General features: G+C 38.8%; 1 protein-coding gene across 1 annotated transcript; it reads right to left on the bottom strand.

The window, feature by feature from the left end:
- Positions 1 to 823: 823 nt before the first annotated feature.
- LOC121519847 (mas-related G-protein coupled receptor member X2-like) lies at positions 824 to 2565 on the bottom strand. Its single transcript, XM_041802883.1, has 4 exons — positions 2549 to 2565; positions 2156 to 2252; positions 1447 to 1634; positions 824 to 1358 (listed from the first exon to the last, which is right to left on the bottom strand). Exons 1-4 carry the CDS (start codon positions 2563 to 2565, stop codon positions 833 to 835), a joined length of 828 nt encoding a protein of 275 aa, XP_041658817.1. The 3' UTR covers positions 824 to 832.
- Between the last annotated feature and the right edge of the window lie 13803 nt (positions 2566 to 16368).

Below are 16368 nucleotides of genomic sequence, written 5' to 3'. Positions count from 1 at the left end.
GTTCACTTTACTTGGATTTTATTTTTCATGTAAAAAGATAAGTAAGTAGTTCAAACAAAAAACAATCTTGCTTCTTCAACATAAATAAATGATGCAAAAAGTTGCCTAGATTTTTTTAAGCAGATCTAGTAGAAAATTTTTATCAGTGTAAAGCAGCTCTGAAGCAAACCCACAGCAGACTGTACATCATCAGCAGTGCAGTACAAAGTTGTGTCATCTGCATACAGATGAATTTTACAGTTTGAAACTGCCAACACAATATCATTTATATAAAGGGTGAAAAGCACTGGACCAAGGACAGAACCTTGAGGAACACCATCTGTGAGTGTAATAAAGTCTGGTTTTACATTTGCGAGGTAATGAGGGGGAGGACTTCTGATTAAGAGAATTTGTCGTCCTCCAGAATTTTGAGGGGTTAGAGTGGGGATTGGGAACAAGAATCAAATAAAAATTCATTTTAGCCTTCCTTATTGTGGAGGTACATTTATTTCTAATGCGCCTAAATTCAACCCAGTGACTGGGCTCACCAGTACGCCTCTCTCTCAGCAGAGCTGAGATTTCAGCAGAGAACCAGGGAGTGTTCCTATTTTTCACTCAGTGGTTTTGGAAGGGTGCATGTTTATCAACAACAGAGTTAAATGATTTACATAAGTGGGATGTTGGAGAAACAACCTAAATTTACTCCTTATTATAGGAAAATGGAGTAAATCAAATATATACATGGCTAACTCACTCAGACATCCATAACTTCTGGCCCCCATATTTGTGACCTTCTGAAAACAGATCAATGAGCTACTTCTAGGCTCCGCCCCCCTAACTGATAACCACTGGTCTACATGTGGTCTAGACTGATTGTGTTGATGTTGTTGGTGTCATTGTTCTCCTTTCTGCAACAGCACACAGAGGTCCAAAGCTTCGCAAAGGTCTCTTTTTTGATGAAAACATACAGAAGTAAGTCTGCAAGTGGACTCAGCTTTAGAGACATGTTGGACAGGAGACATAGAGTGATATTAGAGATGTATGTTTCTGCAGTGAGGTCAATAATGTAAGGCAGGAACAGCAGAGTATAAATCAGCAGCACCAGGACTAAGATTGCCACGATTCTCCGTTTTTCATCAGAGGGGACTGAGACAGAAGTAGAGAGAGCTCTGAGGGTCCCAGTTAGGAAGAATATGAACAGTGGGAAGGGAATGATGAGGAAGATGGAGAGGATAATTCGTGCAACAAAGCCAGTAACCCAGAAGAACACAGTAAAAATCAACACAAGAGATATGATCCAGACTACAACACAGACCACCACAGAGATCCTGATGGTTCGTCTGAAGCGGTACCACAGTGGGTGGGCGATGAGCAAATATCTGCAAAACAGGATGGAAATATTATCTCTAAAAAGATGCACAATACTACAGAAATATTATATTTAATACTATTTAAATAGATAGTTACCTTTCCAGTGAAATACACACCATGAAACAAACACTGCTGAATAGGCCACAATCGTAAACACAGCTCAGAATTAATATTATCTTCTCTTCCTCAGGTTCTGTCTCCAAAGCGATTATACAGCAGAACTGAATGAGGTCAGATATGAGAAGGTTGATGATGTAGATTGGAGCCACATGACCATTCTTTACCTGAGGAAAATATAGAAACAGAAACAGAAGAGAAGAAGTTATAAACATGTTCTGAAGTCCTCCATCCAGAACGGACATCAACCTCTGCACAGCTACTGCAGTAACAGCCTTGTCTACATTTTCAGTCAAATCTCATTCTCTATGTCTGGAGTTTATTTACACAAGCTGTCAGCTTCTCCTCCCTGTACCTACTGAGCATCACTGATGGGATCTACATGAACTACAACAGAAATAAAGATTAGTTCAGAAGTAGTATGACTTTAAAAGTCAGCTGAAGTTTATGGGACGAGCATCACCTTTTATGGTAGTCAGTAAAAAAGCTAATCAGATAGATAGACCCAGTAGTGTGTAAAAAACGGGGGATCAGGGAGCTGATGGACCAGTGGATAGGTTTCTCTATGAGATTTTCTACTGTATTCTGTTAGCATCATGCTACACATGGATTAGCATCCTTTTTAACCAGTTGTACACTGTGCAGTTTTCTCCTGATTCATACACCATGTTTGAGTAACACGACTCACTTTGAAGTCAGGCCAACTTTCAGCTCCATCGTACGCTGTTTCTGGTGTAGTGTAGGGGACATGATGGCCGACCACGGCCCAATCAGCTGTCCCAAACCTTGGAGCATATTTGACTTTGTAAAGTGTCCATCATTATCTTAAATCACCATGTAAACAGTAGGAATGTCTAGCCCATGAGCCTTCTCCGGACATAATAATGAAATAAACAAGCAAGAATCAGTCTTACCTGCATACAGGTAGACAGTGCCTTCAGATGTATTTGACCCCTTCCTGATTTCTGCTTTTTTTTTTGGTTGCACATATTTGTTACACTGAAATGTTTCATATCATCACAGACATCTTTTATATAATTTATATTTTATACACAAATAAATAAAGACATAAAACACATACCAGAGAGCAGAGAGCATAGATGGCCATGAGTAACAAAGGGAGACCGATACAAATGATGATGCATGTCACTACATGCATGATGGATTCGACATTTTCATAATCCTCATTCAGGAGGGTGTTGTTATCAGAGATGTTTGCCATTCTTCAGAGTGAAACCTGAAATCACAGAGATCAAGATTTAGACAAAATCTTCCTGTAAAAAAAGTTCCTGTAAAGGGATAAAAACATCTTTACTTAGGTTTGTTGCAGGACAAACCACTGTGTTTTGGACCACCAGGCCAAATTTCAGTCATGAGAAACATCTCTAAAATTATAAGATTAAGGTCCAAAATCATTAACGTTCCTCCAATCATCTTTTCAAGAATTCTTGGAAAAGTCCTGCCCTTTCCAAACACTTTCTGTGGGAGCTTTCCCAGTTAAATGTGAAGTATAAACATCAGGAAAAACATCAAAGATCTTTTTTAGCAGGTCTTATGTCCTATTCATATGGGACTAGTATTACCCATGAACCTCTGGTCATTTGTAATAATCATGCAGGACGTCTGTGATCTCACTCCAGTATGAAATCAACCATGTCTGTAATTTGTGGAGTAAAATTTCCAGAGCAAATGATTGACCATATTTCAGCCCACAGAAGTCCACAGGTGAAACTTATCCTGTATGAATGAGCATCTCTGTAATTTAGAGGGAAATTATTGTTTTTTACAGTCCATGCAGCTTTTTCTGCTCCTTTTATGGTTGAAAAAAATCATAGAGGCTGTGTTTGAGATTGCTAACAAAGTTTTGACACACATTGGCTATTCTCTTCAGTTAAGAGTAACAGGAGAGCTTCATATTTAACTTCCATAATTTCCATTTCTACATGAACTGGAGGAACCTCGACTTTCTCTCTCTCCCTCTGTCTGATCAGCTGTAGATCAGCACAGCTGACTTAGACGACCTCCATGGGTGATGGAAGTTAGAGGAGATATTTCACCAGTGTATGAGTCAAGGACAGCACGCTACAGATCTGAAACATGTTCATAAATATACAGAGAGAAAGAGAAAAGCCCTTTTGTTGTCTGTTATAAACTCTGGTTAACAGAAGGACACATGAAGCAAACGTCACCTGCAGAGTGTGATGTTCACAACACTGCATTTTAGTCTGAGTTAAGAAATAAAAATCCACTGAGCATGTTCATCACTGCAGCCATGCAGCACTCTCATGTTTTCCTTTAGAAATGTCTGTAAATCTGAGAACATTACAGACTTCACTTATCCTGTGGAATGGGACGTACCAAACACTGATGTCAGGGGTCATTCACAAATTATCAGAGCATTTTTAGTCATTGTTTCAGTCCACAAAATTAACACTAGTAAAAGTAAAAGCTCATATTTAGATGTCAATAGCAGATTTTTTTAAGAAAGAAAAATGTGTGCCATCTAAAATCTTTATAGTCAGGTCATACAAGGAATTAGATTATTATTTAATTATAATAATTAAATTATATATAACATTACATCACTGATTAAATCACTACAAGAGAAAATTCTTCTAAGAGATCATTTCCATAAATGTTGCCTCTTCATCACTTTACCTAAACACACAATTCAGACATCCCAGATAGTAGTGGTCAGCCGTATACTAGCTTTAACCTAGTCTTGTCACCATAAACCAAACCTGTACTGAACCGTGACCTCTGTGACCTCTGTGACCTCTGTGGAGCGTTACAGCCCTACTCTGTAGTGTTTACCGTCATCATCAGTGTGTTTGATAAAGTCAGAACAGTGTAATATTTCAGATTCAGATCTGACAGCATTTGAATCATGGAGGAGGATGCTGATACTGAGAGATACTCAAACAATCCTGCAGGCTATCACAGAGACACGCTTGGATTTATATTAATAAGTCATCAAACTGTGTCTAACATCTAAATCCTTTAAACTGTGTTTGTAATAAGATGACAGTTCAGAGATGTTTCAGTGAGCAGATCTTACCTGGATGAAGTCTCTTCACTGATGTCTGATGTTTCTCTGCATCCAAACTGTCTTTGGTGATGATGGTAAGTGATCACATCACTCATGATAATACACTGCTCTTAAAAGAAATAAGAAAAAATACAAGATTATGCATCAACTGTGAAAGAGAGAGAAACTAACATCGCCACAAACCATGTGAAACAAGGGAGCAGAGACATTCCATGGATATAGCTGATGTCATTGTGGTTTCCTCTCTTCCTCTTTAAAGCAGACATATTTTACCCTTTTAAGACCAGCTTATGTCGGTCTCAGAGGTCCCCCAAGCATGCCTGTGAAGTTTGTTGATGAAAAAATACTCCAGTATTGAATGTTTGCATGTCTAAAAACCCCCTTTGTTTCAGCCCTGCTCAGAATGAGCTGTTTCTGTGACTGTGTATGTAAATGTTGATAAGCTGTCTGACTCCGCCCCTGACCACACCCCTCTCAGGAAATGGATCCTGATGTAACAGACACTTTTATCCAAAGTTTAGGACCTGACTGGTGGAAGAGCATTTAACAATCATAGCATAGGTGTTAGAGTATTTAACAATCACAGCATAGGTGTTAGAGTATTTAACAATCACAGCATAGGTGTTAGAGCATTTAACAATCACAGCATAGGTGTTAGAGCATTTAACAATCACAGCATAGGTGTTAGAGCATTTAACAATCACAGCATAGGTGTTAGAGCATTTAACAATCACAGCATAGGTGTTAGAGCATTTAACAATCACAGCATAGGTGTTAGAGCATTTAACAATCACAGCATAGGTGTTAGAGCATTTAACAATCACAGCATAGGTGTTAGAGCATTTAACAATCACAGCATAGGTGTTAGAGTATTTAACAATCACAGCATAGGTGTTAGAGCATTTAACAATCACAGCATAGGTGTTAGAGTATTTAACAATCACAGCATAGGTGTTAGAGTATTTAACAATCACAGCATAGGTGTTAGAGTATTTTTGTTTCTTCATTTTATAATCACGTTGTAGAAGGGTTGAGTTCGTAGGTGTAACAACGAAAAGAAGTTGAGGCAGAGGTGAGCAGGGCTGCAGAGAGATGTTTAGGAAAAAGATTCTGCGTGCAGGGAGTCATTTAACAATCACAGCATAGGTGTTAGAGCATTTAACAATCACAGCATAGGTGTTAGAGCATTTAACAATCACGTGTGTGTGTGTGTGTGTGTGTGTGTGTGTGTGTGTGTGTGTGCGTACATCCTGGCTGTACTTTTTAGCCGTGGGAAGAAAAGCAGAAATAGTCCAAAGCCATTAGTGTGTGTGTGCATGCTGGCCACACCCTTTAGCCATTTATAGAGAAAAGCAGACTGTTGGTGTGCTCTAAATCATGAGTGAAACTTTGCAGCAACAATGCAGAGTAATGTATAAACACAGCCTTATTGGTGTTTAACATTAAGATATTCCTATAATTGGTAGTACAAGATCAATCTGGTCATTAATTAATCTGGTTCCTCTATTCTGACCTTAAACATCATAAAGAATTTGATCAACAGGCACCAGTTTTCAGAAATCATGGACCCATATTTACTGGGAAAATATCATACACAACATATCAGGTGTTGAAATCGAGACCTTTTACCATATTACAGAAAATATTAGCTCGTGCTGATCCTAATCAGGGGTAAAACTTTACAATGTCAATCTAGAATATCAGATATATAACATTTTTGATGTTTAAAGTTAAGATATTCTTATATTTGAATTTGAATCAGAATCTCTTTATTGTCCTGTGAAGGGAAATTAGTTTTGCAACAGGGGCACACAAAAGACAAGGTACACAATGACAACATCAGAATTAAAAAAACATAAAACAACACATTATAAAAAACACCATAAACATACACAAAATCACTAACTAAAGTTTAGTCCAGAGCTCATACCAAAAGTGGAAAATTACTACCAAGTAACTTAAAAGTGCAATGTGTGGATGTGCAAATGAGCAATAATAGTGCAAGAAGAACAGGAGCAACCTAAGGGTTAATTGCCATTAAGTAAATAAATTGCACTGGGAATAAAAGAGACCTGAAGTCTTTTAGTCCTCCTCACAGGAGCCCTAAAACGACGGCCTGAGGGCAAAAGCTCAAACTCATTTCCAAGTGGATGATTAGGACAATCCAGACTAGCATTAGCCCTCCTCAAGACCTGTCTGTTATAGATAAACATTACCCCTGTCTGCAGACTTCCTGAGATTTTTCCAGCAATTTTAACAAGACTACCAAGACGATTCTTATTGGACAGGTTCAGGTTTCCAGACCATGCAACAATACAAAAGGTTAAAACAGATTCAGTAAAACCTCTGTAAAGGAGAGTCATTGTCTCAGTAGAAACATGGAAGCTTCTCATTTTCCTCAAAAAGAACAATCTTTGCTGAACCTTCTTGGAGGTAGATATCTGTAGCTCTCCACCATCTCAGCATCAGTACCTTTAAAAACAGTCGGTGGAGGAAAAGAGAGAGACTTTCTGAAATCAATAATCATGTCTTTAGTTTTTGACACGTTCAACTCAAGAGAAGAGTCATCACACCAAGCTACAAAATCATCTACAACAGGCCCAGGGTCCTGCTCATCCTCCTGAAGAAGACTAACAATAACCGTATCATCAGCAAACTTCCAGATGTGTCTGTTACTGAGGCTGCTGCGGCACTCAGTGTACAAAATAAAGAGGAGGGACGACAAGCAGCAACCTTGAGGAGAACCAGTGGAAGAAGAGAGCCCACTGGAAAGAACACCATTAACTCTCACACACTGTGACCTGTTAGTTAAAAAGTCAGTTATCCAACCAGTCAGGTTAGGATCTAGCTTAAAATGATGGAGGAGCCTATCAGCAAGCAGAAAGGGTTGGATAGTACTGAATGCTGAGGAAAAGTCTATCAATAAGAGTCTGGCATGTGTCTTCTGCCCCTCAAGATGCCTGAACAAAAAGTGCAATGATGTAACAACTGCATCCTCCACACCTCTGCCAGCTCTGTGTGCAAACTGCAATGGATCGAGGTGTTGTTCAACATGCAATAAAATTTCAGTCTTTATAATCTTCCCAAAAGTCTTCATTACAAGAGAAGTCAGAGCTACAGGCCTAAAGTCATTGAGTGCTTTGGGGGAGCCACTCTTTGCTATAGGAACAATAACTGAATGTTTCCAAAGCTTGGGTACTTGATGCAGCTCAAGGGACAGTGAAAAGATAGAATGGAAAATGCTGCTCAGCTGATCCGCACAGGTTTTTAGTACTCTGCCACAGATATTGTCAGGTCCAGCCATGGTTTGTTATTAGGAAAAATTTTTACATCCTTAGAAGGGATCACAGTGTCTCTGCAAAATGAGATGTAGCTACACACATCAGTGAGTTCATGGATATCAGAGCATTCCTCCTGAAATAAAGACCAGTCTGTGCAATCAAAGCACCCTCAGAGGGCCAGTGAACTGTCATTGCTCCAGACTTTAACCTGCTTTATGCACGTCTTTTCCCTCCTCAGCACAGAGCTATATGTGGGAAGGAGGTGAACAGTGTTGTGGTCTGAGGAGCCCAGTGCAGGACCTGCCTTAGATTTATACGCCCCTTTAATAGATCCATAACATAGATCTAAAGTTTTGTTGCACCTTGTAGGACAGGTGACGTACTGGTGAAAAATGTTCAGTGATTTCTTGAGATTACAATGATTGAAATCACCTAATATAAAATTAGGAGCATCGGGAGACATAGATTGTAGATCGTGCGTCACTTTAAAGATTGTGTCTGTAGCAGATCTGACATCAGCTTTGGGGTGGATGTAAACAACTGTGACGAATATTTGAGGAAATTCCCTTGGAAGGTAGAACGGCCTCAGTGACGCAGACAAAAGCTCAATATCAGGTAGGCACAGCCGCTCATGCACAGTTACATGACTGCACCATCTGCGGTTTATGTACAAGCATACTCCTCCTCCCTGAGATTTACGCGTCACATCACTGTCCCGATCCAGACACACGGGAACACCAAAGCCGCTCATTTCCAGAGAAGAGTCACAGTCCGAGTCAGACAGCCATGTCTCAGTAAAGGCCAAGATACATGCATCCCTGAATTCCCGTAAGTGGAGAACATTTCCTTGTAGTTCATCAGTCTTATTTCTCAGAGACTGGACATTTTCCATGATCATAGAGGGAAGAGGAACACGTTTCTTACTCTGAAGCTTCCTGATGCGCTGACGCACGCCGCCTCTCCTTCCGCGTTTCCTACATCGCGGCTTCCCAAAGTTCTCCCGAGGTATAAAAGATACATCCTGTATAAAGCTTTTGTCCAACCAAGAGTGTGTAGGATCATTCCCGACTAGGTAGCTCCATCTTAATTCCATGAGAGCCTCCCGTGTGTACCCAATTGTTTGGGAGTGCTGGTAACTCCAGGTAAAGTTCACAAAAAACAATGCGAATAAAAGGTAAATAATCTCCATTTCGGCAGAAACCCTTTAAAACAAGTCACATAATGTACGGGGTTCAGATCAGACGCTTAAAACGGGTTAAAACGGACATAAAACAGACAAAACATGAGAGTAGCAGAGCAACAAACACCGGCTGCATGTCGCCACAAGAGCAGCGCCACCTCCACCTGATGGCTTTGGCGCCCATTTGAAAGGTTGAAATCAAGCTGTTTGAAAGACCTTGAACCTGAGAAAGATAATATGCCGGGATACTGAGCATGTTAAGAGGAATGATTTGGCAGTAAATAAGATGAATAGACGATTGGATGGATGGATCAGGCTGCCATGTACCTTTTACTAAGGCGTGGCTTCTGTCTGTTCACTCTACCATACAGGCCTGATTGGTGGATTGCTGCAGAGATGGTTGACCTTCTGGAAGGTTCTCCTCTCTCCACAGAGGACCGCTGAAGCTCTGACAGAGTGGCCATCGGGTTCTTGGTCACCTCCCTGACTAAGGCCCCTCTCCGCTGATCGCTCAGTTTAGACGGGGGCCAGCTCTAGGAAGTGTCCTGGTGGTTTGTGCTCTGACATGCTGTCACCTGTGGGACCTTATATAGACAGGTGTGTGCCTCTCCAAATCAGGTCCAGTCAACTGAATTTACCACAGGTGGACTCCAGTGAAGCTGTAGGAACATCTCAAAGATGATCAGTGGAAACAGGAAGAACCTGAGCTCAATTTTGAGCTTCATGGCAAAGGCTGTGAATACTTAAGTACATGTGGTGTCTTAGTTTTTATTTTTTATTTATTTAACCTTTATTTAACCAGGATTTATTCCCATTGAGATAAAAAAAAATCTCTTTTACAAGGGAGTCCTGGCCAAGACAGCAGCATGTTAAGTTTCACATACATGACATTAGAACAGGACATAGAACCAAGGTTATATCAATCAACATATCAGTAGCTTTCAACAGAAAAACATGTGCACACACTGGTCAAATGTTCCCTAATTCTAGCTTTGAAATCTCCTAAGCTAACACAACGCTCAAGTTTAAGATAACCCTGTAACTCTGACCAAGATGATGGAGAAAAACATTGAAAGCTCTTTGACCAAAGGCAGAGCGAGTGTGAGGAATCTCATACATGATGAGTGCATGAGAACTAAGATTAAAGCTACCGACAGCTTTTGGGGTCAGTAAAGTACAAAAATAAGAAGGTAATTCATGTAAAATAGCCTTATAAAGAAAGATATACCAATGTTCCATCCTGCTATTGTATAAGGTTGACCAACCAAGTTTCTCATATAAAACACAATGATGGGTCTGAAAACCCAGATTAGTGATAAATCTCAAGGCAGCACGGTAGACCGACTCTAACATTTTCAGGGAGGATGAGGTAGCATGCATGTAAAGAACTGGGAAACCAGTAGCTGGTGGCAGCAGACCCAGACCCATTGTGGTGAAGTTCTTAAGATTCAAGGATAGATCAGCAGTTTTGGAGAGAGCTAAAAATTTGAGAGGGACTAACATTTACATTAATGAAGATTATACTGATGCAGTCCGAATGAAAAGAAAAGAGCTACTCCCCAAGTTGAGGGAGGCACGGGAGAGAGGGGGAATTGCCTTTCTGAGGCATGACAAACTGATAACTCGCCCCCCTGGTAGCACCCCAAAGTCACCTAGAGTCATGTGAACTTCTTAAAGGTATGCTGATGTTATGTTTTTAACTGTGTACTCATGATGACATTGTCACATGTTATTAATTTGCCTAAAAAGGATTGATGCTGGCTCATTTAAATGTGTGCAGTCTGAGGTACAAGGTTTATGAACTATGCAGTCTGGCTGAGTCTAACAATATTCATAAACTAACTATATCAGAGTCACAGTTAGACTCATCTTTTGAAGATTCAGAGGTTGCTATAAGTTTGTTTAGAAGGGACTGAGACAAGTGTGGTGGTGGAGTTGGCATCTATGTAAAGAATCATATTCCATCCAAAAAGCTGTGTGACTTAATGATGGATGAGATAGAAGCTCTATGGGTACAGATAAATCTACCGCACTGAAAACCTATATTACTTTGCTGCTGCTATAGGCCACCCAGTGCAAACATGAAATATCTGGATGACATCTGTGAAATGTTGGATAATGCATCTGATTCTAATAATGAGATCTACTTTCTCTGAGATTTGAATATTGATGCATTAAATAAGAACTGCCCCATGCTGAACAGAATTTTGTTTGTTCAAAAAACATGTAGCCTGACTCAGGCAGCAACATCAGCAACCAGAACATCTAGGAATACGTTTGGTGATATAACAACAACATGCATTGATCACATTTATATTAACAGGCCAGATCACTGTTCAAAAGTTATATCAGTTCCACTGGGTTGCAGTGATCATAACTTAGTTGCAATTGTGTGAAAAACCAAAGTACCTAAAGCTGGTTCCAGGATAGAAAAGGGTTCTACCAGGCATTATTTGAGGAAGAGGCTGAATGTGTGAAATGGTCATATGTGTGCAGTGAAGAAAATCCAGAAAAAGCACTGAGTGTATTTATAATGTTATTCTTGGAGATAGCTGATAAGCATGCTCCAGTGAGAAAATGGACTGCCGGTCAAACAGTGCACCCTGGCTGGATGATGAATTGAGGGGATTAATGACCGAGCGTAATGAAGCCAAAAAAACTGCTGACAGAACAGGTTCTCTGTCTCACAGACATTATTGTAAACAAAGAAATGCTGTGATGAAATTGAATAATAATAATAAAAAAGGGAATATTATAGGCTTAAATTAAGAGATGTTAAAAATGATGGAAAGAAGCTGTGGAGAGCGCTGAACAACAGTAGTAGAACAGACAGTACATTTATTACAAAGCCGTATGATATTGCAAATTATTTTAATAATTATTTTATAAGTAAGGTGGATAAATAAGGGAATGCCATGTGTAAAATAAATGACAATGTAGCATATAACATCATTAAAGATGGTATCATTAAAGAAAAGCAGTGCATGTTAGTAGTGGAAGAAAATATTTAAAGACTGCTGATGCATCTATCTGATGACAAACCTCCTGGTACGGACAATCTCGACAGTAAATTACTCAGAATTTCAGCTAAACATGTATCCAAGCCATTATGTCACATATTCAATAAGTGTCTAGAGTATGGTGTGTGCCCGGAGATCTGGAAAGAGGCCAAGGTCATTCCACTGCCTAAGGATAAAAGATCCGCCTTTGATGGCCCTAACAGTCGCCCTACAAGCCTCCTTCCAGTACTGAGTAAAATCTTTGAAAAAATTGTATATGTTCAAATCCAAGACTATCTTTCAAGTAATGGTTTGATCACTAGCTACCAACATGCATACAGAGCAGGGCCTTCCACAAGCACAGCAATAGCACAAATAACTGATGATTGGCTAAAGAACATGGACGTGGGAGGCTTGTAGGGGCAGTAATGTTAGACTTCAGTGCTGCTCTTGATGTTATTGATCATTGTCTGTTGCTGAGAAAACTCAAAAGTTATGGTTTTAGTTCAGTTGCTCTCTCCTGGATGGAGAGTTACCTGTCTAGGAGAAAGCAGAGAGGATTTTTCAATGGCAGTTTTTCTGATAGCAGGGAGTTGCAGTGTGGGGTTCCTCAAGGAAGTTCCCTAGCCCCTCTTTTATTTTCCATATTCACAAATGGCCTACCATTAATATCAAATAAATCTAGTGTGGTTATGTATGCAGATGATTCCACTATGTACAGTTCTGCATCTACTGTTAAAGAGTTAAACAAGACATTAAAAACTGAACTTAAAGCAATAGCTGATTGAGCTGGTAAGAACAAACTAGTGCTGAACATAGCCAAAACAAAATGCATGGTATTAGGATCAAGACATGCTAGACAGTGATCCTCAATTGAGTCTTTTACTTGCTGGAACGCAAGTGGAACAGGTAAGAGAGGCTAAGCTGCTTGGCATCGCATTAGACCCTAAACTAAATTGGACTAAACACATAGATAATATAGTGACAAAAATGGGAAGGAGTATTGCTATAACTAGAAAATGTTCAAAGTATATACAGCGAAATACTCTGAAAGAAGTAACACATACCTTAGTCTTGTCACACCTTGAGTACTGCCCTGCCATTTGGTCATCTGCTTCAAAAAAAGACCTGCAAAAATTGCAAATAGCCCAAAATAAGGCCACAAGATTAGTTCTCCAGTGCTCTAAGCGCACATATGTTACAGAAATGCACAAAAATCTTTCATGGCTTCCTGCTGAGTATAGACTACATTCTCATATTCTCAATATTTTCCAGAATGTTTTAATTGACAAGAGACCAAAACACTTCTATGACCAAGTTAAATATACACGAGATGTACATAACCACGACTAGACAAGCCATTTCAGGTTATATTGAGCCACCAAAACCAAGAACAGAACTACTTAAATCTACTGTTATCTATCGAGCACAAGATGGAACTCATTGCCTAACCGTATAAAGACTAAAAGTACAAAATTTAATTTCAAGAAAAAGTTAAAACAACATTTAATGCAAATAAGCCTGTACTAATCCCCAGAGGCACAAAAGTTCATGGATTGTACATAATTCTGGTTCATTTCAAATTGATTATATCTTTTACTGACTTGTAGCATCTGTTCTTTCTTTTTTCTTTCTGTTTTTCTTATTTTTATTTTATTATTTTGAAGACTGATGATTGCATAATTGTTGAATGAATGTTTATGTAATGTTTTTATTTGTGTCGGACCCCAGGAAGACTAGCTTTTGTCTTGACAAAAACTAACGGGGGTCCTAATAAACAAACAAACAAACATCACCATAATCCATTACAGACAAAAATGTTGCTTGAATGAGTCTCTATCTTGCAACAAAAGAAAAACAGTGTTTGTTTCGATAGAAGAAACCCAATTTCACCCTCAGTTTCTTTACAAGACAACGATGGTTAAAAGACAGACTCTCTTCTAACAAAAAGCCGAGGTACTTATATGTTTGGACACATTCAGATGCCTCATGTTTAAAGTCAGAATCTGAGCACTGCCTTGAACTTGTGATTTAGACCTTGAGAAGCACATCGTTTTGGTCTTGTTGGCATTAAGAACGAGTCTTAAGTCACAGAGGTTTCTCTGGACAACATTAAAAGCCGCCTGCAGTTTGTTAGTTGCACTTTCTAAGGAAGAGGATGATGCATACATCACTGTATCATCTGCATAGAAATTTTTAATATATTTGCAAAAATTAAAAAAAATAATTTTTTCACATTGTCATTATGGGGTGTTGTGTGTAAAATTTTGAAGAAAAAAATGAATTTATTCTATTTTGGAATGAGGCTGTAACAACAAAATGTGGAAAAAGTGAAGCGCTGTGAATAATTATTGGATGAACTGTATGTTGGTGTCAATTAAAGAAAAAATAATCTCATTCATTATAATTTTCATTTTGTGTCCTGAGGTGTTCTTTACCTTTTTCCATCAATTTATCTTAGACACTTTTATTGAATATCCAAATTATAAGCAAATAATGTCTGAGCAGTCAAAATGACTGCTATGGTCATTCTAGTAGTTGCAGAATTCTGGTAGACAGAGTGTTAAATTCACATTAAATATTTATATATATTATTAGATAATTAGATAAAAGATTAGCAATTAATTTTTTGATAAATATTTAAAATTCACATCAAAAATGTATATTTTTTGTAATATTTAGGTGTAATCTTAATATTTATGATTATCCATGAACATTTACATTTAAAATTTACTATTTAACATGAAACATTTAGATAAATCATCATTAAGTAGATTATTTAAGACTGATATTTGTCAATACTGTTTTTTATTTCAGAGTGATTTTTTTTCTCATATATTTTCACATTAGAATATATCTAGCAAATGTTGGGAACAATGCTCTAAATGTGGTAAAAAATTGGTCTTTAAACAATTATCAGTTATTTTAATGATGTTTTAGAGCTGAATGTGGAGAAATGTTGCTGTTTTTAGAGGGATAAACTTTACAATCATACATTCATTGAGCTGTGCTGTCTTGTGTTAAACCTGAAGCTTCTTCTGCCTCTTTTCTTCTTTTCTTCACTCACTTCCTGCCCATGCTCTCACACTCCTATTTATTATGATTATTGCCACACACACCATCATCAACCAGCCTCACACACACGGATCACATGTTGAGATGACGGAATATCAAGAGAAACTTGTCAAAACGTGGCTGTTTTATTTGATCCCTGATGTACAACTAATAATAATCCTGTCAAAATAAGATCAGATAAGCCTTTACTGATCCTCCATTGGGATAAATTTGGTTTTTACAACAGCTCAACATGTTCAACATCATCATCTTCAGAGGTCACCCTCTGGTTAGTGTCACTAGTCTCTTCAGTTGGCACACCTTGAGTGGCAGAAGTGTTGAAGATTCAAGTCTGTGCTAGAAATTAGGGAAACTGTAGTGGCTGAGCTACATGTAGCTTCACTAAACTACTTAAACATGTTGTTTATAGTTGGCTTTCAATTGAATTTTCAAGTGTAGAAAAGTTTCCACAGTGTAGTTGAACTTGAAAAAGTGAAGCCAACATAAATGTCCAAGTAAAAGTGAGTCTAAGTCATTTTCAGCTGCTCAGTCAGCTCATTTCAACTAGTTTGGTTTTACAGTGTAGGTGATGAAGAGGCAGGAGGGTGAAGATGTTGGTTTTCCTGCAGGTCAGCTGCTCCATCAGAAGCGTCCTCTGTGAGAGACAAAAGGACAAATATGGATGTTAGACTCACAGCTTCATCAAATCACATGTCAATGTCAAAATAATAGAAGGGAGCAGACGCCAAATGGACATTTCCAATGAATAAATACAGTTTACACACATTTGAACAACAATCATGTGTAGAAAAGACCTTGGAGTCATTTTGAAGTTTGATGCCTGAAAGCAGCAGCAGACTCAGGATGTTTGAGGGCCAAGGACAAGAATCATAAATAGGACACCTGCAGGACTTTGTGGGGCACCGCTGCAGAAGTGTTGTCCAGTTTTGCCCACTTGGAGGCACCAAAGGGGGCAGTTTGTCAAACTTTCCTACTAGAAAGGCTCCAAAGAAGACACTTTGTCAAATTAGTCCACGTAGAGCAGGGGTGTCAGACTCAATCACAGCAGGGGCCGGATTCTGGATTCAGGTCTAACCCTAGGGCCTAACAGGGTCACCTTTAAACCAGAAACTGTCAACCTCATTTCACCAGGAATAAAACATGAAAAAACTGATGATAAATGATTTGGACATTTAAAATTTATTAGAAAGAGAACTTAGTAGGAATTGAGCTTCTAAATGGTGAATAAATTCAGCTCTGGGATGCTGTGGCATCACAAAAGCATCAATCAGTAAATGCCACTATCATCTGGAGTGCAAATCAGTGCATTAAGTGGCA

The sequence above is a fragment of the Cheilinus undulatus genome, linkage group 13, assembly GCF_018320785.1.
Source record: "Cheilinus undulatus linkage group 13, ASM1832078v1, whole genome shotgun sequence".
Taxonomy (NCBI): domain Eukaryota; kingdom Metazoa; phylum Chordata; class Actinopteri; order Labriformes; family Labridae; genus Cheilinus; species Cheilinus undulatus.
Note: the sequence above shows the minus strand (reverse complement) of the source record. Positions and strands in the feature narration are given on the sequence as shown.

Bases quoted from the DNA above. Each gene is read 5' to 3' on its own strand.
- LOC121519847 (XM_041802883.1), bottom strand. The intron at 1,635-2,155 runs GTGAGTCGTGTT...TATTTTCCTCAG, and splicing joins AAAGTTGGCCTGACTTCAAA to GTAAAGAATGGTCATGTGGC. The intron at 1,359-1,446 runs GTAACTATCTAT...CCTGTTTTGCAG, and splicing joins GTGTGTATTTCACTGGAAAG to ATATTTGCTCATCGCCCACC.